The sequence below is a fragment of the Lepidothrix coronata genome, unplaced genomic scaffold (assembly GCF_001604755.1).
Source record: "Lepidothrix coronata isolate B3197 unplaced genomic scaffold, Lepidothrix_coronata-1.0 Scaffold20, whole genome shotgun sequence".
In the NCBI taxonomy this organism is placed as follows: domain Eukaryota; kingdom Metazoa; phylum Chordata; class Aves; order Passeriformes; family Pipridae; genus Lepidothrix; species Lepidothrix coronata.
In genome coordinates, this window is record NW_016690200.1 from 3,395,853 (window position 1) to 3,419,777 (window position 23,925).

The 23,925-nt window shown below is 41.9% G+C and overlaps 1 protein-coding gene across 6 annotated transcripts in view; it reads left to right on the forward strand.

The window, feature by feature from the left end:
- Positions 1–5,287: 5,287 nt before the first annotated feature.
- Positions 5,288–23,925, forward strand: part of USP6NL (USP6 N-terminal like) — a 117,991-nt gene continuing 99,353 nt past the window's right edge. Inside the window, exons 1-3 of one of the 6 annotated variants that reach the window (XM_017807844.1) lie at positions 5,288–5,580; positions 8,463–8,612; positions 10,745–10,834. In XM_017807844.1, coding sequence (XP_017663333.1) covers positions 10,831–10,834 — 4 coding nt within the window. In that variant the 5' untranslated portion in view covers positions 5,288–5,580; positions 8,463–8,612; positions 10,745–10,830. Of the gene's footprint in view, positions 5,581–5,928; positions 6,048–8,462; positions 8,613–10,744; positions 10,835–23,925 lie in introns of those variants that run through there. The other 5 variants (XM_017807845.1, XM_017807843.1, XM_017807841.1 and 2 more) reach the window with 5 other exon arrangements.

Genomic DNA, 23,925 nt, shown 5'->3' on the forward strand with positions numbered 1-23,925 from the left:
GCTTAACAGACAGAGGGGACAGAAATATGCCCTTTCATCAGGCAGCAAGCACTGCACACATTCAAGTCTGATTCCCATGGCAGGAGTCACCAAAAGCAGGAAGAGAGGCCTCAATGGGTGAAACCTGAACCTCTGCAAACCAAGGGAGCCTGCAGACAATGGGAGTGGGTGAGGGCAAGGGAACAACCCCAATGGAAAGGAAAACAGTCCTTTAGGCAGCCAGAAAAATGACATCAGCACTCAATAGTGAAGCAAAGGGCAAACCCTCCTGCTCCCAGTCCCACTCCCATCCCTGCTTTCAGCACAGCCCTTCCTGTGCAAGGCAGTGTTTCCAGATCAGAGGGTGGCTGATGCTGTACAGGCAAACCTCTGCCTAAATCATCAGTTTTGCAGAGCTGGGGGATGCAAAGCTCCTGGAAATGTCCATGGCATGATCAGGCAAGTGACGGGCTGGAAGTAACACCTGAAACAGTCACCCACCACTTGCATTTTGGGGAAAGTAAACAAAAGCAAACCTGGCAGGTGGTACGGCAGCTGAGGGCATTTAAGCTTATAAAATATTGATGTACTTCATGATACTGTAAAGAATAGCCATCTGCCAGCTATTGTTCATAGTCCTATAAGCACTTCATCTCAAATCGGGTATTTGAAGTGATATCCTTTGTAATGACTACAGCAGCTTTCAGAAGTGACAAGTCTCAGAGGTTGAACAGGCAGATGTTTAAATTTAAGACCAATAGACAGGTTTGTGTTTGTTGGATACCTGCAGGATCTTCTGAGCCGCTCACTCTCCAGGTACATGCCTGTGCATAAATGGTTTGTATTTTGAGTGACACAGAAAAACACCCATTAGCTCATGTGCCTTGAAAACGATCTGCAAGCAGAAGTGGAAATGCCATATGCCACGGAAAATATGCTGGAAATCCTACACACCACAGAAACTAAGCCAAACCTATAGCACGAACACAGCTTGGAAAAGAATAGTCCAAAAGCAGTTTTAAAAATTATTTTAGGCCTAAGAAAATTCTACTAACTGCGGTCTTTTCGGTTCACAGAATGCATAATTTTGTAAAGGCAAAGTCAAGCTCTTCAGGGCTGTAGCTGTGCCACCAAATCACAGAACGGTTTGAGTTGGAAGAGACCTTAAAGATCATCTAGTTCCAACCCTCCACCATGGGCAGGGACATCTTCCCCTGGACCAGGTTGCTCAAAACCCAATCCAACCTGGCCTTGAACACTTCCAAGGATGGGGCATCCACAGCTTCTCTGGGCAACCTGTGCCAGGGCCTCACCACCCTCACAGGAAAGAACTTCCTCCTTACATCTAATCTAAACGTGCACTCTGTCAGTTTGAAGCCATTCCCTCTTGTCCTGTCACTCCATGCCCTTGTCAGAAGTCCCTCTCCAGCTCTCTTGGAGCCCCTTTAGGTACTGCAAGGGGCTTTAAGGTCTCTCCAGAGCCTTCACTTCTCTGGGCTGAACAACCCCAACTCTCTCAGTCTGTCTCCACAGGGGATATGCTCCAGACCTCTAATCATGTGTTCGTTTGTGAATTTATCTGTTTAGCCCAATGGGCTGCCTTAGGGAGGCTGCCTTAGGGTGCCTTTGCACCACAGGATGGTGCTCCAGAAGTTCTTGGGACTTCCAGTCCACAATTGCCAATTCAAAGCCCGGGTCATCAAATTCATGCCCTTGTCCCATTGCTGGGCAGGCCTCACAGGGGAGGAGGCTCGTGGATACAGTGAGGGCAGGCTGTAATCACTACCTGCAGACAGACAGATTTACTTCCAGATGTTGCAGCTGGCTCACAGAACTCTGCACATGTGCTTTGTGTTCTGCTTAATTTTTTAAAATGCTGTTTTATTGAAGAGAATGGGTTTCATAAGCCTTGTAGCTAAAAATACCCCAGAGGGCAAAGCACACCGAGGAATGGCTGCTGATGGGAATCTCGTTGCTTTTGCAGCATGAATTCCTGTGTTCCTTTGGAGTCCAGTGGGTCTGCGAGGGAAAAGCTCTGCTGGGACTGGGATGGCACACGAGGAGACTGACCAGGACTGTCTTTACCCCCACCAGGTAAGTATTTTTTTATTGGATATCCATGAGTGGATATCCACTTTCTGGGTCCCCCTGAGCGAGAGTGAGTGTGGCTTTGGGTCGTCACTGTTGTCTGTGCAGTAACAACATCCCTGACTGCTACACTGAACCTGTCAAATCTCACTGCAGTGGTGTTGTGATTACCACTGTGGTTAATTAGTTTTGGCCACTGGTTTTGGTGGGGACTTAAAGTTTGACTGAGTTGCTGCCTGCACAAAGCTGTCTCCCTGTACCCCCGTGGTGCGTCCCAACGCACGCTCGGTGCAATGAGGTGTTAGTTTGCACCAGGTTCAGTATCTTCACTTCTGTGGCTCCAGACCCAGCTGAAGGTGGCTGCAACATCTGAACTTCAAGGTCATCTCTTGAGGTAACCCCTGAACGTTCCTGACATTAGCAGATACTCCCGGTTCAGAAAGGAATTTTACGGAAAGGTTGTAAATGTGATTTTAAATGTCTCTTACATGTTTCCAACTGAAGTTCACACTTGGTGAGCAAGCTGCAGGTTTTCCAAGTAGAGAGCAGATGGACTGGACCCAGGCAACTTCTCCACCGTGTATCCCACGCTGCTCACTCTGCCCACGTGACATGGAAGATAAATTGGCACGCTGGGAGTCTCATGAAGCCTGTCAGTGTGGGGTCGGCTGGCAGGCTGCACACAGGACCAGTTTAAGGACAGTGTAGATACAACAGTGTAGATACAACATGGAGAACCATGTGAGGTTTCCCTGCTTCCCAAAGCATGCTCCTGGCAAAGAGCACAGGCACAGGCAGCGTCTCTTTATGTTCTTGGGATGCCACATGGACCTTTAAGCATTATAAATAACAGTGACTGGTTACACTTTCTCAGACTAAGAACTGTGATAAAAAACAAAGTGTTGCTGGAAATGATATTGCAGGATTTGTATGTGGGAGTAGTGATAAAACAAGTATGATCCCACTGTCAGCCGCTTGGAAAGCTGTGATTTCAGAACTGTTCCACATCCCAGTTATAGTAGTGCAACAGGAAACAAAGAGCATATGGGGAAACAAAAACGATGATCTACAGTTTGAGAATGCATGAAATAGAAATGAGATGGTTCTGATGAAGCAGGGAGCTCCCTGTGGAAGACATTCATCTTAACTCATTAGCCATTTTGGGAGGAAACAAATCCCCAGCTGGCAGAAAGCTAAGTAATATTTTTATATCCCAACACCTTCTAAAATTTTTAAAAACACAATTAAGTCTTGAAATTGGAATAAGCCAGGTCCGACCACAGTATCCCTCTTGGGATTGATGGGATACTGATAGGTTAGTTAATCACAATTATTTTCTGAAACATATTGCAAAGCAATACATTTCTGGTTTTTGTTACAATTTCTCTGCAAAAGGAGAGGAAATTTGGACAAAAGCAATCTGGGCTGCTCTGTCTCACTGCCTTTGGCCTTTTTCTCCTACATGAAATGGGTGTCACATGCAGCCATGCTCATGCACAGCATGCAGATTTCCCACATTCCTGGAGGCAGTGAGATGTGCTGGCATGGGGATTATGTGTACCAGGGGTGATACTTCCAGTTTTTCCAGAAGTAACACTATTCAAGCTCTTTTTCATCTAAAATAAGAGAGAAATATGAGGAGAGAAAGCCTATTAAAAATGGAAATATCTGTGGAGATTTACTGATCTTTGGCTAACCAGTCAATAATTATTTAACTCATCTAATCTATCCTGGAGTAATGGAGTAATGTGTTCTACGAATTGTCATGAAATGTCCTAGGATTACAAAATTTAATAAAAATTAATATTGGAAGTCGAGAACCCCACAACTCCTAGTGCAAGTTCTCTGGAATTGCTTATTTTAAAGTGTTTATATTTTGTAGATTATGCTAAATTCCTTGGTTAGTATTTGAATAGAAACTGTTTAAATATAATTGTGGCTCAAACACAGGATTGTTTAAAACACTCAAAACATTTATTTATGGGACATTGCTCTGTTTTTCTATCGTTACTGGACAACTTTTGGTACTACATTTTAGGCACTGTTTATTTTAATTCTGCCCTGAATGTAACACCCTATTTTATTGCCACTCCAAATTCCCTCTTAACCGCAACAGTTTTGTTTTCAAACCAACATTTAAACCCTTCTGGTCACGACACTGCTGTGGCATTTGAGATGTCAAAATGTTAGTTGCATTGCTGTGCTTTCTCCCTTCCAGTTTTGTTTGTGACCGGCTCCACTGCCCCATGCAAAGCACAGGAATGTAAATGCACCAGGAATTTGCACACAGGGAGTGGGAGCGCTTGCTTAAGGAAGAAGCAGGGCTGGGATCAAAGCTCTTGTGATGGGTGCAGGATGCCAGGAGAGCTGGAATGAGCAATATAGCCCATCCCACAGAATCACAGAATGGGTCAGGTTGGAAAGGACCACAGTGGGTCATCTGGTTCAACCTCCCTGCTCAAGCAGGGCCATCCCAGAGCACACGGCACAGGATTGTGTCCCTGTGGTTCTTGAATATCTCCAGTGCAGGAGACTCCACAATCTCTCTGGCAGTCCTGTGGTAGTCCTTGTCACACACAAGCCCGAGTTCAGCCATGGAGCTGTGCTTCAACCCTCCCGTATCCAATGCTGGTGCTTTGCCAGAAAAACCAAAACACACATAACCACAGAATCGCTGGGGTTGGAAGGGACCTCTGGAGATCATCCAGTCCAAACCCCCTGCCAAGGCAGGGTCACCTGGAGCAGGTGGCACAGGAACACGCCCAGGTGAGTCTGGAATGTCTCCAGAGAGGGAGATTCCACAACCTTCCTGGGCAGCCTGTTCCAGTGCTCTGCCACCCTCCATGGAAAGAAGTTCTTCCTCAGGTTGAGGTGGAACTCCTTGTGTTTTAGTTTATGGCCATTGCTCCTTGCCCTGTCACTGGACACCACTGAAATGAGTCTGGCACCATCCTCCTGGCACCTGCCTTGGAGATATTTGTGCATATTGATGAGATCCTCTCTCAGTGTTCTCTAAACAGGCCCAACTCCTTCAGTGTCTCCTCAAAAGAGAGATGCTCCAGACCCCTCATCACCTCTGTGGCCTCCGCTGGACCCTCTCCAGCAGCTCCTTGTCTTCCTTGTATGGAGCAGCCCAGACCAGGACACAGGAGAATGGGTTTCCATGATGGGGGTCTTCCATGATCTGGCAGCACAGCCACGATATATCTAAAGGCCACAAGACTTGCATTGTGTTTTCCCCCTTCTTTCCCCCACACGACGCCCTGTCCCGCTCTGCCCCGGCTCTCCCGGAGGGGCTCCGGGCGGACGCCTCGTCCCCAGCCCAAGATGGCGGCGGCGGGTCAGCCCTGTGGGAGGGGCGGGGGCGGGGAGGTTTCCATAGCGGCGGTGTCACACCGGGGCACTTCCTGGTCGGAGGCCGCCGGTCCCGGGGCAGCGAGCAGGGACGCGCCGCTGGGGAAGGCGGCGGAGGGAGGGAGGGAGGCCCCGGGAAGAGGAGGAAGCCGAGAAAAGGTAGGGGCGAGCCGGGACTTTGCTCCGGCCATTGTGCGGCCCCCGGGGTTGGCCGGCTGGACCCATCCATTGCCGGGGCGTAGGGGGGGGCCGCGTGTGTGTGGAGATGCCGCGCCGGACCCTCCATTGAAACGGGCGGGTTCCTGCGGGCTGAGGGGAGGCGGGCGGTACCATCCTCCCCCGGGGGCGGGGGCGCGCACCCCCGCGGGGCCGGAGAGGTGGAAGAGGCGAGAGCCGGCTCCCGCAGGGTACTGGGGTGCTCCGGACTGTTCCACTCCCGGCGGAGGGGTGTGTGTGTGTGTGTCTGTCTGTCTGTCTGTCTGTCTTTGGAGGTTCCCTACTGTGTCTGTTGGGGAGGGGGCAGCGTGCGGGGGGCTGTGAGGGGCCGGGACGCAGCTGAGCCGGGAGTGCTGAGGGAGCCCGGGGGAAGCCCTGTGGAGATGTCCCTGGGTCCCAGTGTAAGGCTGGTATGAGTTGTGGCGGCGGTGAGGGGGACGCTTTATTCAGGAGAGTGAGGGGCCACAGCCAGAGTGGGGCTGGGGCTGAGGGGCCTGGGGAGGTGTTTGGGGGGTCGGACACTGGAGGCCCCCTCGAGAAACCCCCTTTTCTGCCCAGGTGGGAGGCGGCAGTGCCGCCCCGGTCGGGAGCAGGGAGGATTTGGATGGCTGAGCCCTTGTTTTAATCTGACTTTCTGGCACCGCCGCTCTCCCTGTACCTGCTCCCTCTTCTGTTCTTTGTAATACTTCAGGTATGTGGTGGAAAGTGCCAGGCTGGCCGTGCTGGGTTGGGACAGAGGGGTCCAGAGTCCTGTGGGCTTCCCCTGGCTGTGCCGAGCCCGGGGGTCCGTGTCCCTCTCCCAGCCCGGGGTCTCCGCTGGGACTGCCAGCAAAGAGCCAATTCTCCGATGTTTTGTGTTCTTTTGTGGCGTGGATGGCTGCTTGTAGGAAACCACCGAAGCCATTGAACTACCAGCTGAATGAGAGTCAAGTGGTGACTTAAAAGTCGCTCTCTCCGAACTCCTGTACCAGTTGTTCGCCCTCGTATGCTCGAGAATAACTTTCTTTGTGCCATTTGCTGCTTGGAGGAGGCAGCTGCACTGAGGACTGGCTGTGAGGGGAGCTGGTTTTCAGCTTTCACTGAATTACAGTGGAGTGAAAAATCCCACATCTGCCCCGTTCACAACAAATGTGTCTTGTGGAGGATCAGATCAATTAGAATAATTCCATCAAATAATTGTTTTCTATGGTTTTCTGGCTTGCTGCCTGCCCTGCAATCTAGAGCTGCTGTGTGACAGTCGAAACTCCAACTCTGCCAGGCGTGTGTGTGTATTAAACGCAGCGGCCAATCAGCAGCGCCTGAAACCAAAGGCGATTTGCCTCAGCGCTTTGTAGTGTAAATATTCCTGCCACGAACAAAGGAGGGTGTGTCGTTGGACTTGTTTCATTTGTACTTCCATGTGCTTCCTCATTTGTGGCCAGTCAATGATTCTGTGTAGGTTCTGAAACAGTAGCAGTCTCACTTTGTTGTGAATTGTGCCTTCGCGCTGGCTTTGGGTGTTTTTCGGAGCTGGGATGCTCAGAATCTTGGTGCTGTGTTAGGGATCTTTATTGTGTTCTTTTTAACAGCCGTGCTCTGAAGTGACTTAGTTTTGCTCTTTTTAGACTTTTGTTGTTACTGATTAGAACTTTGAAGTTAACTCAACTTGGATGCAGTGTAAAAGGAGTATTTAGTAGAGCTGCCTTTTAACCAGCTGTTCTTTTGCCCTCTGATTATATAGCACAGAAACCAGCAATTTCAGACTTAATGTTCTGCCAGCCAGCTATCTGTACATCTCTAAAACATGTGCTTCTGAAATCTCTGTATTTGTTTTCTGTGAGGGGCCATAACATTTAGTTTAAAGAAAAAAGTAAACGACAGTAAAATACTGATTTGTGCAAGGCAGGCTCTCTTTAGGCTATTTTGTCTGTGTCTTTAAACAGTGGAGGAGCACAGGAGCTGCTCCTGTGATTTCTGATTCTTGGGAACTGGGGATATAAATTCTTAGTGTTCACTCCTTAGCATCTAAGTTAAACAGATACTACAATAACATACTCACTGGCTAGACCTGAATCTTTAATTGCCAATTTAAAGGGAAATCTTTTCTCTGGATCGAGTCATAGTGCAGAGAATATGCTGTAATTTGCTTGCAATCTGGCTCATGCTAATTGTCCTGAAGCAGAGTATTGGGTAAAAAAGGAGACCTGGCACTGGGTGTGGAAACAGGTCATTGAATGTCTTATTAGTGTGGGTGAATTTGAAGTCGCAAAGAGCTTCCCTCAGTTCTGGTGTTCCTTTCAAATCTCGGTTAAAATGCCGATAGTTTCACAGCTACTTCAGGTGAATCCCCCCGAGGGCTGGTAGATGTGTGTCAGTAGAGGAAACACAAGGCTTTGCTCTTCAGGAAAGGACAAGGATCAAAGTTATGTGTGGGTGTTTTTTTTATTTTTTTCTTTTATAGCCTTGTTGATTGCGAGGGAAAGCACAGAGGGTGTCAGGCACTACTTTGAATTAAAAGTTTTCCCAAGATTTGTCTTTCAGCAAGACACTCAACAAGTCATGGTCTGTCTTTCTCTGCTCTGTAGTGGTTGGTTGTGTTTCTGTGCAGGAGAAAACCCTCCATGCACTGGACTAAACCAGGTTGTTGGCTGGGAGAGCGAAGTGAAAACAGTTTAGTTTCTCCCACACTCCTTAGGAAAAGTGCTGATTTTGCAATGCAATATAAAGCAGAGACATTCTGATATTTGGCAGTGTTGACTTTTCCTGACTTTCCAGTGCTGCTTGCTATTGCTGTACTCAAAATTATAGGTAAAAGATGAAAATTTCCTTTTTTTTTTTTTTTTTAGTGACTTAAGCACTTTCCAGTAGTCCAAGAAAATACCTGTCAGCAAAATGATCAAGCTGTTCACGAGGGAAATGGTATAAAGCACACAGGGTTTTTTCTTTGAAATAACACTACCTGAATTAACCAGAAGTCTGCACTGGCTGGTAAACAGGTACTGGCAATAGCTAAACAAAATATTTAGACACTGAAGGCACTGTGGGAGTAACACTTTATAGCTGGAAGCCGGAGTTCAGGTTGCTGTGGAGCGCTGGAACACTCACTTTTCATGGCCATGACACGTTTATAGGCAGCACATCACTGCTACATTCTCATCTCATTTCCTCAGTGTTACGTGACTAGGTTTTTATAAGAGATGTGCTGCATAATTATGCTATTATTAGCCTTAAGTGGTTTTCAGAGCTGCTGTTTTGTTTTTTCCTAATGAACAGCCTTTTCCTGTGCATACACACAATAAAGTGTCGTGTAAGACGATGTCTCAGAGCAGAATATTGTTAGTTCATATTTGCAGAACTGAGGTGAGACTGTACCTTTGGAAAACTGAGTAGGAGAGTCTGGTTTTTCATCTGGTTCTGCCTAAGAGTCAAACAGAATTTGGGCCCAGAGACAGTGTGGGGCTCTGGTCAAAAGTGCTTTGGACCTGAGTTGAGGGCTGTCTGCTTGACATCTTTGATGTTATTAACATAAAAGCTGTTGTTAGTGCAGTAAATAATTAAACATCATGGAAGTTTTATTTGATACTTTTGACACCAGTAATGAAGAGGAAGCTGACAAGGCTGCAGTTCTAACATTATGTTTTAACAGAACTTCATTTTTTATTGGGCTGTGTGTGCTTAAATATTGAATTTAGCAGCCACTCACACAGCACTGACAGGGCTTGCAGTTCAGGCTGTTCTTCAGTCATTGCAACTTCTCATGGCTTTGTGTTCCTCTCTGCTTGTTTAGAATGTTTGCATATGGATTTCTCCAGCCATTTTCTTTCCCTGTTGAGCCTCTTCCCTCTGCTACTTTTTCAATGCAAAAGGAATTGGTTGTAATTTTCAGTTTGCATCATTACCAAAGGCTACCTTTTGGCAGTTGGATTTTTTTTGGGTTTTTTTTGATGGTGTGTGTGTGGTTTTGTTTTTTAATTTTATTTTTATGTTTTTTAGAAAACTGGTTTTAGCAATTGATAGAGGAACCTTCTTGTGACGTGAATTCAGTCCTGGGGTAGTTCCTCTACTACTTTGCCACATGCTGTAAATCTAAATATTATGTGAAGACATAATTTAGGAAAATTAGATCACATATTTTGTCTTTTTGCATTTTATGTTGCTTTTTGTGAAGCATGAAGGGATCAGGAGAGTTGAGACTTGCAATCTGAGTCAGCACAAGATATCTGGCTGAATTAGCACAGGTGGTCAGGTTCAGCAAGTTCTAAAAAGAGGAAATAAATCACATAATATTCCCTAATTTACAGATACTCTCTATTTGTGCAGGTATTAAAGAATTCTTTATAGCTTAGTAGATATGTTTTTTTTTTTCATTTCAGCTGTGAGGTGAAGTTACTTTTGTTTAGCTGTTCTATCAGACTTGTATAAACTTGCTTTTAGCAGCAGGATGGAGATTATATAATAAATTTTTCAAGATGTACTGGCTGTGCTGTCGTGGTTGGAGATGAAGCCTCTATATTTGGCTTTGGGGAGGGCCGGGCGTGTTGTCAGTGGATCCATATCTGCCCTCTTTGGGCACCTGCTTTTCCTTGCCATTAGGAATTGACTGATCTGCTGTTTTGCAGCTGCTAGAAATGGTAACTTTTCCAGGTTTTGTTTCCAAGGAGGAAGTGTTTGGTGCTAATGCCAACCTGTGCTTATTTAGTGAATTTAATTGCAGTTCTTGTGTTTTAAAGAGTGTTTTTATACATCATCTTGCTGGCCGAGGTTGCTGAAGGAAAGCACTGCTTTGGAATTTTCAGTTATTGTACCCATGTTGTGGTCTTGCACTTTTAACTTCTTAACTGCTCCCAAAAGATAACAAACAATATATTTTATAGCACCTTTTTTTAGCACATGCTCGCAAGTTTATAATGTGATTGTTAGAAGGTACACCTTTTCAGTTGATAAACTGCAAAATATATCCATAAGGAGTTAAGCTCTTCAGTCATAACAAACACATTTTTGTGTTCCTTTTTTTTTTTAAGAAGGAGGATGAAAAGATAGTAGGAAAGACAGTGTATATGTAAACATATATCCTAGTGATTTAAAGTTGAAAAAATGATTTGTCTTTTTGTTTTCTTCCCACCATCAGGACATGTATACCTCTGAGAAACCTTCTCCAACAAGATACCTTGCTTCAAGACCTCTCTTGGATTATATACAAAGAAGTTTCCAGTCATGAGTGAGTAGATTTTTTTTTTTTCTTTCAGAAAAAAAATAAACCCTTATTTTGTAGTTTAGAAGAACTGTAACTTCTGTAGTAGGTTTTGGGAAGTGGTTATTCCTCAAAAATATTCATATTGAGTTTTGTCTCTTCAGTCCTTCAAATTAACCAAATAAAACTGAGACTTGGCAGATGCAATTCTTAATATGCAAATTTTTGATCAATATGTGCTCTGTGAGACTCCTGTGTTGGTAGTCTGGTCTCATTTTCAAGAAGTTTGGTTCTGTAACAAGCTGATGTTTGTTTTTTTCAGTATAAATAAAACATGTAACTCTGAGGGGGGAAATGTCTTGGGTTTGCTGAGAACTCCAAAATTTGTGACTGCCTAGTGAATTAAAATAACTGGTAAAAATCCAACATAAAATGAAAGGACTTCATTTTGTACAAAAAAAATAAATATGTTTCTCAAATTCCAGTATAGAGGTCTGATCCCAAAGGAATTTTGGCATGTATTGGAAAGATCTGAGCCATAGAAAACTGTGACCTAATATATCTGTTTTGGTGAAAAAAAAAACCCAAACAGATGGAAGACACTATAAGTTTTGTTTTAGGTTGTATCTGATGGGTAAGGTGATCTCTTTTTAGTGAACTGTTCTGAGTGTTTAAAAGTCCCTTGTAAGTTTTGTGGATGTGAGACTTGATGTAATTGTTGGCAGCCACGTTCCCTGGCCTTACCTTGTGTAGAAATGAGGATCAAACTTCATGTGGCCAGGAACTGTGGTTATAATGTAGCTCAGTTCCAACACAACTGTACTGAACGGGCTGAAGAATGAGCATCTCGTTCACAGCATAATTATATCCTGTGTTAGTAAAATAAGACCATTCGAGTTTCTGGCAGGAAGTGAGTAAAGAAAATGGTTGGTTAAATTTCTTGTCAAACTAAATGAAAAATGATTGTTGGTGACATCTGGAAGAAAAAAAAGGAACGACGAAGGAAATGCTCACTAAATGCAGCAGAGGAAAAGTTATACCAAACAAAGGACTGAAAGAACTGCTGAACTCCAGAGTTCTTGCTGGTGTAGGTAGAACTATTTTAGTATTTATATATAGATTTGTCTCTTTTATGTTGCTGGTGACACTTGTTTGCTTTCTGACGTTTAAAGCCTTTGCTGTGTTGTGTAGGTGACAATTTTCCAGGCAGTTATTCAAGTACCTGGAATTTTTGTCCAACACTGCTCTATTAATCCTCATTTGTTGTACAGAGCTTCTCATGTGCTGTCATTGCCTTGTGTGCAGCCTCAAACATTACAAAGAACTGAATCACAGCTGCTGTGTGGTGTGACTGGCCAAGGTGCTGCTGGGATGGGGTTGGTCTGGGGACAGCACAAACTGCCGTGGCTCGAGCAAAACACCATTGGCTTGGTCACATTTTGGGCTGATTCCAGCCTGGAGGGTTCAGCTGTTTGTTGGGAAGAATGAAGACCCTCATTCAAATGCAAGACAGCACTTTGGCAGTGCTTTTTGTGGTGGTCACTAATAATGTTCTGCAGTTGTTGTGGTGGACTGGATGCTTCAGTCCCTGCTAAGTGATGGCCTTCAAGGGCACGATGGAAAGTGCCACTTGTTTGAAAATATGGTTTAAAGAAGATGAAATGTTTTATGTTCAGCTCATGTTGGATTTCTTAGTTTATGGTTTACTTGAGAGTAACTTGAACTATAAGCACAGTCCTTATTTTTAGTCTCCTCTCTCCTAAATATCTCAGTCACTAAGATATGTATCATCCTATGAAGATGTATTTATTTGCATACCTCTGTGCATGTGAGCTTATTCACAAAATCTGTGGGCACCTGTAATAGCTGGATGTGTTAAAAATGATGGGAGTCTCCAGTATTCCTAACATGTGCATCACCTAGTTTGATTCAAACCAAACATCTACCTAAAATGAGAGAATGTCAGCCTTAAGAAGGTTAGTAAAACTTCAAAATGCAGGCTACATTATCAAATCCTACTTGTTATTTGCTTGAGACACACTTGATGCAATATATATTTACATTGCTCTTTGTGAAGGGCTGTTCTACACTCTTAGCCCTAAAATGATTAAATCCCTTTTCTAATATCTGCCCTAAATTTATTCACAGGGAGTTCATATCTATTTTTTTTTGTTTGCCAACTTTATTAATCAGCTAAAGAAATTTTTGCCTTATCATATTTGTCGTTTTAGAAGTTTGTTACATAAAGCTTATATTTCATTGAAATAATTTGTAGAATTAAATCTGTATTATCTTGCTACTTAAGAAGCACACAGATGCTTATTTTTAAGCAAATGATCAGTTAATTTTTTTTCAAAGTGAACAAACGTACTATTGTTACATAACTTGTAATAGTTACCAGGTGTGAAGGTAAATGCTTTGGATGCTGTTGTACTGGATCTTCCCTGTTATCAGGGAAGAGCATTGACAGAATTGCAAAATTCACCATTCATGGTAGGTTTGTTTTTTGCTGGGCAATACAAAGAATCAGATGGAACTGAGGCAGCCCCTGTTCAGGCTTTTATTTCTGTGGAATGCCTTTATAAATGTCTGTTTTCATAAATAAGGGTAAGACAGATCCGTGTTTGAAATGATACTTTGCCATTATGTGCCCCATAGCACAGTGAGGTCATGTGCTTGAAGGATGGGTACAAGTGTAAAGTGTAGCTAAGTGAGATTGATTTTGATTTGTTTTGTATTTAAAGATAACTTGTCAAGGAGATCCTCGCTGGAGAGAACCTGCCTAGAACGTCCCACCTCAGAGAGAGTTGGTTTAATCTTCCACGTTTTCTCCAGATATTGACATTTAGCAGCTAAAAAATGTGTACTGTCATGATAAATTTTTACTGTGCTCTTTATGTTTGGGAGTTTTCCTGTGCTTTTCTCCTTTGAAGAAAGGTCAATTCAGTGAACTTTTCTGAGCTGCTGCAGTGAACTCTGTTTGCAAACAATTGACCCACATGTTAGTACACTCTATTGCAGCAAGCTGGTAACATCTTCGATTTTCTTTTACCCCCTTGAATGTATAGTGCCAACTTATAATGCAGAATATTTCTTTCCTGACTTTGTCTTTCTGCTTCTAGTTTTGTTTCCCACACCCTAAAAACTTAACACCATTCACAGTTGTGAAGTTCACCTGCTGTTCTTTGTGCCTCAGTGTCATCTCTTCAGGTTTTCTTTGTGAGTGACTGAGGGTAGGAGCACGTTTTGTGTGTTTGAAGAGATGCTGTGCAATGAAATCTTACATTTTGGAAATGGTCAGTGTGGCCTGGTAATCACAGGGGGAACTTTTTGCTTCAGCAGTTCAAATGAAGACCACAATGGTGTGATTAAAGGCTGCCTCTGTTTGATGGTTGGTTATTTTTCTTGACCTCTCATTACAGCTGGCTTTCTAGTTTGTGTTCACAGAGGAACCTTAAGCTTTGGGCATTTCTAAAAAAAAAAAAGAAAAAAAAAATTTTCCTGTCATTTTGTGTTCTTGTATTGTGTGTAAATAAATAGTTTTGGCTGTCAGTTTTCCTGTTCATGAGCAATAAACTTGGGAATCAAAACAAATATTAAGATCAGCCATAACAGATACAGATGCAATAGATAAAGGCCAGGTTGGATGGGGCTTGGAGCAGCCTGGCCTGGTGGAAGGTGTCCCTGCCCACGGCAGGGGGTTGGAACGAGATGATCTTTAAGGTTCCTTCCTACCCAGACCATTGCATGCATTATTATTCTTATATTTGCAACTGAGAAAAGTGTGTTCTGGGCTTCTATAAAGCTTTCTGTGCTAAGGAAAGTCTGTTTGCTTAAGTCTGGCTCAGTTTCCCCCCCTCGCCCCTGATCTCCCCTCCTGGGTAAACCAGAATGAATTTGCAGTGAATTAAGGACCAAGTCAAACTGTTAATAAAATAAATACTGGGAATTAGACTTTTTTTTTTTTTGTGGTTTACCCAAAGTGTAGGTGGGTGTGCATTTTGTGTATTGTGGGTAAGGTGCTGAAAATAATCTTAAAGCTGATTGATTTGGTTTAAGAGGCTTTATATCATCAGTTCTTTGCTGTGAGCTGAGACTGAAAGAAAGGAAAAAGTCTAAGTTCTGATTCACACAGAAAACTGCATAATGGGGGAGGAAAGCTTAGAAGTAAACTAAAGCTTAGAAGGAAACTAAAATGCTTTTACAATGAAGTATAATAATGAATAGCTAAAGGATGTCAGATTATTATGTTACATTTGAAGTTTTTATTTTTGGACCATGAACCCTGAAAGCCCATTCATAAAATGCAAGTTTGAAGCTATGGTTCGTGAAGTGTTTTCACAGTTGGTCTGATTTCACAGCACAATTATCTTCTAATCTATATAAATACTGAGACTTAAGAAATAAGGAAGAAATGGGGAAGAAGTTATGAGGTCTCCTGGGTTATCTTTACTGAAATTTGAAATAGTAATTCCTTAGGAAAAACTGAAGCTCTGAATGATAAAGATTTGTAGGACATAGGGGATAAAGAGCCATAATGCAGATTGGAAAAAGGTTGCTTTGACAACTTGGGATGTGTTTAAAGAAATTTTGAAGAGTCAAATACTAGTAACCCCCCTGGAACTCAGCTGTGTGAAACAGGGGGAAGCCCACAAGATTCTTAAATAGTAAACTACTGCGTATTAGTGACCCCCTAAAAATTGTTTCCTTGATAACATCAGTATTTATTTAGCGGTTTCACTATTTTTTTTCTTGAAGCTGTCAGAGGAATTTCCCACTGTATGTGACTGCAGTGGCACGTGAGCACTTGGACCAGGAGTAGTAGTGCAGTAACTTTTTTTGTAGTGGGAGGTCAGAGCATGGAAAATAAATGTGTACTGAGTTCTTTGGCTCCTGGACCTCGTGGTAGGAGAACTTGCAGGGCTGGGGATCAGTGATCTGTGGGTGAGGCTGTGGTAGATGCTGCTTCCCCCTTGCTTGGAGTGTGCATGGGACTGTAGCTTAAGTTGTTCAGGAATGTGGTAATCTTGGGCTTCCTCTATCCTAAGCAAGGAGAGGCATCTCCAGAGGGCTAATCAGATCTTACATGACCCAGTTTCTCCCCAGTGCTGTAATTAAACTGCTCCTGTAAATACAGAGGGTGCCTGACTAGCAATAAAGTATAAACCCAAGTGCTTTGCACACAACTGAGGCATCACAGTGAGGAAATGAAGGCATGTTGGTAGAAACTTACCTGCTGTTTTAATATTCCCATTTTATTATGTTGGATTTCCTGACATAATGATGCACTTTCTCAGACCTTGTGGTTTTAATTTTTTTTTGCTGAAAGTACAGCTATTTAAATGTATCAGAACCCAGCTGAAAGCTTGTTGAAATTTGTCTGTATTTAAACAGATTTTAGATTAATTTGTTTTTCATAATCCTTCCTTTATTTTTGGTCACTTTTTAGGATATTTAGGACTGATCAGTTGTGACTTCCCTTGCGCTTAGAATTTATTTTTAGATCAAAGAGGCAGATAAACAGGTTTTGAATTTTGTTCTGTCACTTTTTTACCTGAACAAAGTAAGTCCTCAATCTCCAAAGACTGAAGTGAAGCCACTTCTTTGCAGGAGGTTGCAGCTACCAAAAATGTATTTCTCACATCCAGAAACTGTGCTTGCATGTGGTAGGTACAAGTTCAGTGGTGTCACTTTTTATTAGGCTTTGCTAACAAGCAGGTATTGTGGAATATTTAATGTTTCATTTAAATTAATGTATAGTAAAGCTAAATTTTTAAAACCCTTTGTGTGTGTTTCACATACATTTATTGAAGATTTTTTTAAAAAAGGTGTTACATTTATTTTTTAATTTATTTTTCCATAAAGGGAACTTCAGATCTTCTTTTAGTTGGGCTTTTTCCCCGGTGGGTTTAAATTGATGGTCAGGTTGATGGGGCTTCTCTAAATAAGTCAGAGCAACATGACACCTACTTTTGAAGCAATGCAATTTCTGTTTGTAAACCAAGATGTTGGCACTGGCAGGAAACTATTGTTAATTTTGAGCTGACAGGAGAGCTGTGGCAGGAAAATTGCCATCATTAATGTTATTGGAGGACCAGTCTTTTTGTATACACCCTTACTACTCCCTGAATGTGTCCTTTCTAGACCCTTGCACTTCACATTTATTCTGTCACGTTTGCAATGAAAATTAAGGTTGGATTATTTCCAAATTATTTACTTTATGACACCGTGTGTGTCCAAACCAGCAAGGATAATAGAAATATGGTTACGATACTAATTTATCTATATTTGATCATTCATTACATATTTCATTTGTTATAAACATTTTATGTAATTTTCTCTTTATACTATAAATTATATACTTACATAAAATACATGACAGTTCTTTTATTTATGAGTTTATATGGAGAGCCATCTTTTAAAATTTCTCTGCCTCTCAGTGTTCTGATGGATGGCCAGTAAGGAGGGATGAATTATTGTGAGTAATTGGCATACACAGGAGTACATGCCTGTGGCATGATAATATTCTCCCATTACAGGGTTTTTTAGTTAAATCTTAGTCTTTGGGCCTCTCTCTGTGCTCCTTTATGTAAAACATTGCACAATGATGCCTTTATGGTGGGTCTTTGGTGCTCCTGCAGCAGCAGAACAGTGTAACCTTGTTCTCTGGAGTGAGGATCAAGTATCCAGCACTATGGAAGCAATTCATATTTCTGGGATCCTATTCACCCTGTGATAAGTTGAGGGTGGCACTCAAGTACATTCCAAAGGAGGAAGGATGCAGAAATTCCCAACCAAAACAGAGATGAAAAGCAACAGTTATAGATGTAGATGTTTGGGTGGGCACCCCCTTCTCTGCCTAGGGCGCCGTGTAGACACAGAACGGTGTTTTGGTGACTGCAGGGAGGACTTTCCAGAGGCTGCAGTTCTGAGCTTCCTGGTGGTGGATAATAAATAGTTTTATTTGCTGTGGAATCAGAGAATTCACAAGGCAAATGAATGGGATGAAGGATTAGAAATGGACTGCAGAAGAACTTTCCCAACAGCAGTGTTAAGTGAGATGTTCAGAGGACTTTCCTTGCCTCTTGTGAGTCATGTTGACTCTCCCTTTCCGTATGAATAATTGGATAATATGCTCCACTGTGTAGGAAAAGTGAAGCTATTGCTGCTCACTGGAGCAAGTTCATCACAGATAAGAAAAAGAACTGAGCTGCAGCCTCATTTTGTTATGTTATTCATGTTCACATTCAAGAAACGAAACACCTGATTTACAAGATTTGTGGTTATTTTAAGCTAAATTGATTGTGTTTCAAGGAAAAGTACTCTGACATTCTTTATCCAGCTTCTGATAGGAAACAACTTCTTTGATTTGTAGCACAGACAGAAAATATTTGGGCTTGTTGCCAGAAGTGGGGTTATGCAAGTAATGTCAGCCAGATTACTGGCTCCATACTTGTTTAAATTTAAGATCTTTTCTTTACTTAAACTATCCAACCTGTTGTCCTTGAAGTGTTTAAAGGATGGTTGCAGATGTTTGTGTTAACCAAGTAGCTGCACTCACATGATATCCTGTCAATCATCCGATTATAAGGTTTGTTTAATCTCTCATTGCAAAAGACCCCCCCTATAATTAAGGTCTTTTAATTCCCAAAATTGTGTGGGAGACTGGCACTGGAATTTTTTCAAGGCTGTTGGTAAACCTGGACCTGTCCTGCTTGAAATTTCTGAAGCAAGCAGAAAGCTGTGTAGGACTCCCAGGCTGATTTGGGAACCTGGTGTGTTGTGTTTCTTTTTTTCTTTTTTTTTCTCCATCTTCCTTTTCCCCTGTTTTATTCTGTGGAATGTGATGGTCTCCGGAGTGGAAAGCTCACCAACACGCTGTGGAATCTCCAGTGCTTTTGGGCAGTGCAGTCATTAATCTAACAGATCTCTAACCTAAAAGGGCACTTTGTTTGAAAAAAGCACTTTGGTTTGCTATAGGAGAGCATTCCTGAATGCAGGCTTTCTGTTTTACCCTTGAAAAGCTCTTTGAAAACCTGCCTAATTCTGTGGTAGATGCTGAAAGGCTCACTCAGAGCTCCTTTGAGCAGGAGACAGAATTGCCAGAAGTTTTAGAGGCATAGGGAAATAAGTCTCTCACCAGAATATTCTGTTGCATTCAATAAAAAGCTTTTCCCTTCTCTTTTTTCTTTTTTTTTTTTTGGTAGTACTTTGTACAGCATTATATGAGAAGTTTTATTTTGTGAGGCTGCTGTACCTGAGTTGTCCAAAACACTGTGATGGCATAACCCAAACTCCAAATTGCCTGCCCTCCCCTAAAGTTGCTGTTGGAGGGGACACTTGTTGCTGCAGCTCTTGGTTCTTGGAGTGGTGCTGAGCTGCAGCCCTGCTTGTGTCCAGGCTGCTCCACAGCCCCTGCTTGTCTTGGGAGCCTCAGAACAGTTAAGTTCCAATTATTTTATATCTGGCTGCACAAACTAGACAAGCTTTTAGCTTCCTCTCCCCCCTGGTTACAGCATATTCCTGCAAGATGACTGAAGGATGTCAGGGTTGGTCTTGGAGAGCAGGAGAGACAAAATTAGGTCTATAGTTGGCTGTGAAAAAGTGAGGTACAAACTGCCAAGTGTCAATTTTGCTTTTTATTTCCTCCCCACTTCCTCCCCCCTCCCCCCACACTCTTTTTCTATGCCAGAAGCAGTGACAAAAATATTTGTAGATTTTACTTTAAGTATGTGGTAGGAAAGTTTTCTTTTTAGAGCAAAGGCTAATGAGTCACTTATAGTGATATTTCAATATTTATTTATTTCCTGTGCACTAAAACAAACTAAAAGAAATAATACTTATGTGAAACTCACTGTAAGGTTCTTGAGTGGGGTTTTTTTTTCCCTCTTTTTCTAATGCATCAGTCAGTAAGTGGAACATTAATTTTGGAGAAGTAGCTCCAGTTGTGTTTTTGTTTAATGGTGTATAATCAGAGGCCCTCCAGGATGATGTAGCAAGGCCCAGTTACTTGTGTTGTCCAGTGACACTGAACTGATCAAGGGTAAATCCCCTGCAGATGGGTGATGGTGGCATTTCTTTTTCTGTTCCTGTAGCATTGCTGTAGCACCAGTGGGAGTTCAAATAGTGGGTTGCAGTCCCTGACTGTGATATTTTGTGGAGTGATGCCATTCAGTGCCTCCTTGTCTGGACCATGGACAACTGTTGGCTGAAACTTGGCATGATTTTAAACTCCCTACTGCTACAGAGAGAGCAGGGAGAACTCCAGTCTTCCCTCTGCCAAAAGTGGGATTGTGTCATTAGGAGTCTACAATTGCTCTGTCTTTGCTCATGTAACAGGTAGGTAAGATGTTCTCCGTTGGGACAGGCTGATTGTCTTCAAGTGAAGCTCACTAAAGAAGTCTAAGATGCCTGGGTATTCCCACCATTTTTTCATTGATGAGGGAATACAAGAACTCTTTTCAGTAGTGGAACCCTGTATATGTTTTATGGGAAGCAGGATTGGATATGAAGCGGGAGGGATGTGCTTGTTACTAAATAGTTTTTGTTACTAAATCATTTTTAAGAGCAGAGGCAAAACAGATAACCATAAGGTAGCCACAGCCAGCCACTAAAGCAGGAAACGTCTCAAATATAACTCTGGCATTGACCTTAAGTAGTCACAGTTAACATGATGGTCATATCCAAGTGCTAAGCTTGGATTTTTAAAATACATTAGTTATAAAATCTGCTTTAACAGACTGCATTTGCTGAGTGAATGTCCAGGGAGAGCAGGAGGCAGAAGTCTGACAGTGAACAGTCTCCTATGAGAACACAACTGCAGTGAGCAAACAGACCCAGGGACACTTCCTTTTACAGGGGGGTGGATCTCTGCTGATCTGGGTGACCTGCACCTTCATTTCCTTCAGCTACTTTTGAAATTCTTCCCTCCCACGTGTCTCTTTGTAACAGCTTTTCATCACTAAGGTGGGCTGGGTTTGTGGGAATAGATGCCACTTTAGTGTTAGATTACCCTGTTACAAAGTACTCAAAAACTTGTTTTAAAAGTTTCACTTTTTCCTGCAGCACAGAAAGCCACACCATGTCCTGTTTGCTGCACAAACTACGCCTGCAAATACAGGGGCTTAATAAAAGTAGTGTGTTTTGCACTGGACTAATGAGGTTTGATGTTCTTCCTGGTGGTTGTGTACAGCTGCATTTTATTACTTGGATTAAATATCAGCATAGAAATGTTACATGCAGTGAAGGATTTAATCATGCTAACAAACAGCAAGGCATAGAATTTTCTAGCCTTTCTTTGCCTCAGGGAGGTACAAGATTATTATTAGTCTCATTCATATCCTCTTCAAAAAGAAGCCAAGTAAGAATTTAAATTAAAGGCAAAGTTTTTATTTTTCTTCCTGCTTTGAATTGAACACACATTCACTTTTATCAGTCTTTCCTTGATTAAACTAATGAATTTACTTTTACTTCAGAATTAACACATGTAAGATAGTAATAGTTTTGATTTTTGTTTAATATTGCAAAAAGAAAGAAAAAGTATTTTAATGACTAGTGTGGCTTTTGTGTGCTTGGGTTTGACAGAATATTTAATAGTATCCTTTAACTTGAAGATATATCTGTTGATTAGCACTACAGGCATGACCTAAATCCAGGAGATGTAAAATTGCTGCATGTTCTGTTTGAAATGCTGCCTGTGCAGGAAATGCTGCATATTGCTTGGAGAAAATCTTTTGCTGTCATTATAAATGTATAAATGTTTAATTTCTTTTGGGGACTTGTAGTATAAAACTTTTTTTCTCAGAATAATTTTCATTTGAAACTAAATCTGTATTAAGATTTGGACTGTCATATGAGGAAGACTGAGAAATTCTATGGGGTTTGTGCACTCACTGAGGTGAGGATCTTGTACTGACATCCTCTTTCTTCCTCCCGTTTAAAAAAACCCCAACAAACCTAATTTTATCAAATGTTTAAAATGGGCTTCCTAGATACAATTTTTTTTTTTTGAAAATGCCATTTGCTTTGTTGGTGCTTTTTTACCAGCCACTGTGCCTTACCAAGTGGCCTTTTGGCCTTTGAAGGGAGGGGTGTGAGGGAGAGGAGAAAGAAATGGAATTAGTTTGAGGATCCGTAATAGGAACCTGCGGTCCTACAGCTGCTCTTTGTCGTAACCTCTTTGTAACTTGCTTAACACAATCCTAAGCACACAGACCCAAAAGGCATGAAGTGCCTCAGTTGTATCTAAGGAGCTCTGTAGCCTGAGCTATTCTTTTTGATGAATCCCTACAGGTTAAATCTCTAAGAGCTTTTGGAACCCTTTGAACTGTTGCTAAGTTGTGTATTCTAGACACGTTTGTATGTCTAAATCTGATGGCACAGTTTTACAGAAAATACATGAGCAAAGACAAAGCAGTGCCCTTGTTTTGCTCGTGGAGGTGATAGGTATAAACCTCACACTTATTGAGAAGAAGAAAAATAAATGATACATCTATACATGCTTGCTTTTTTTTTATTATTTTTAGAAGAGTGCATCAAGACGTATTTGAACACAACCTTCTGCTACTGCTCTCCATTAGTGTCTGTTATCAGGAGGGTGGTAAAAGTGATCCACAGGGGCAGTTCCCTTGGCTTCCTCGTGGCTCTCAGGGAAACTCCCTGTCTGCCTTGTTATAATCTAGATCCACTTGCAGAAATTGCTGTAGCAAGAGTTGAGGGGATAAAACCTGCTGGGAATTGAGTAAGAAGGGCAACAGTAAGAGTGTTGTGCAATGTGTAGTTTTCTTTCACTGTGCTCTGCTGAATGTGGCCGTGTGTTTTTCTGTCTTCCCTTTCCCCCAGTTTCAGCATTTGTTTTTTTATTTTGGGTTCACAAATTTTTGCCCAGAACGGGCAGAATTAATTTCGTTGACCATTTATTGAAGTTCTCCATCTGAATTTAATGAACAGCTTTCTTGTATGTGTAAAGTATAAAGAAAAACAGACTTAAAAAAAATAGCTTTCTCTTCTCCAGCCTCTAGATCACGCTACTTTCTGCTCCCAGGAAGATGGCTTTTAAATGATGCTCAAATATCTACATCAGATTCTTTTGGAAACTGCAGCCAAACTTTCATGCCTTGAAATTGGTAGCAAACGTGCTAGAAATGAAGGAAAAAAATATTCCTAAGTGGAAGCACATTCTATTGGATTAAGTAGTTACAGACTCTGTAGGACCATTGGGAAGACTGTGAGGATATTCATTTATTTTTTTGGATACTTTGCAAAATGCAGAACCAAATGCAGTCATTTGTGAAAAATGAATGCCTTGAACAGTAAAGGGAGTTGTATGAGTAGTGCAAACATTTTTATAGGAGAGGCTACCAGAATTTCACCTATGAATTCTTGACACCATTAGGGTAATTTTTTCATGGTTCAAAGAATGATCTGTAGAAAATAATAAAGATAAGAATTTAAAGTTTCAGAGATTTATGGGGGGGTTAGTTATTGATCAGGAACTATACAGTTCTCCTCTTCCAGCTACAATAGATTGTTTAAAGCTTAATGAAAACTGTAGGCTTCAGTTCACAAATCGGAAAATTAATTTAAATGTTAGTGAGAAGGAATAGATAACCTAATTTATATCTGCTTTAGTAATAATTTGTATCATGATGTAGTGCCTGTCTTAAAACTCAGTACCTAATTCTTTTGAGATAACAATTTGAAGACCAGTTCTGACAGGAAAAGTCAGAGAGGAGTATTATAAACCAAAATATTTCTGTGGATAGTTAAGGTATTGCCAGAACTTAGCTGCCAGGTAGACTTTATCTGAATTTATTATTTTTTGCAAGAAATAAGCAGTTTTTACTGTGAAGACACTATGCAAATGTTCTTTATAATATGCTCTTCCTTCTATTTGATACTTAAATAATCTTCTCCCAGCTAATGTGCCTTACTTGTGTTTCCTTAATCCTTTAATCTATTCTTGAAAACTTTTATCCTGCATATAAAATAGTTGTTCCTGATGAGAAAAATCTTCTTCGTTTTCTGAGCCTCTTTGCTAAGATGGGAGGGAGGGTGAAGCAGTCGTGCCATGTGTGGTTCCTGAAACTGCTGCTCTCAGAGCAAACATTCCAGTGGGT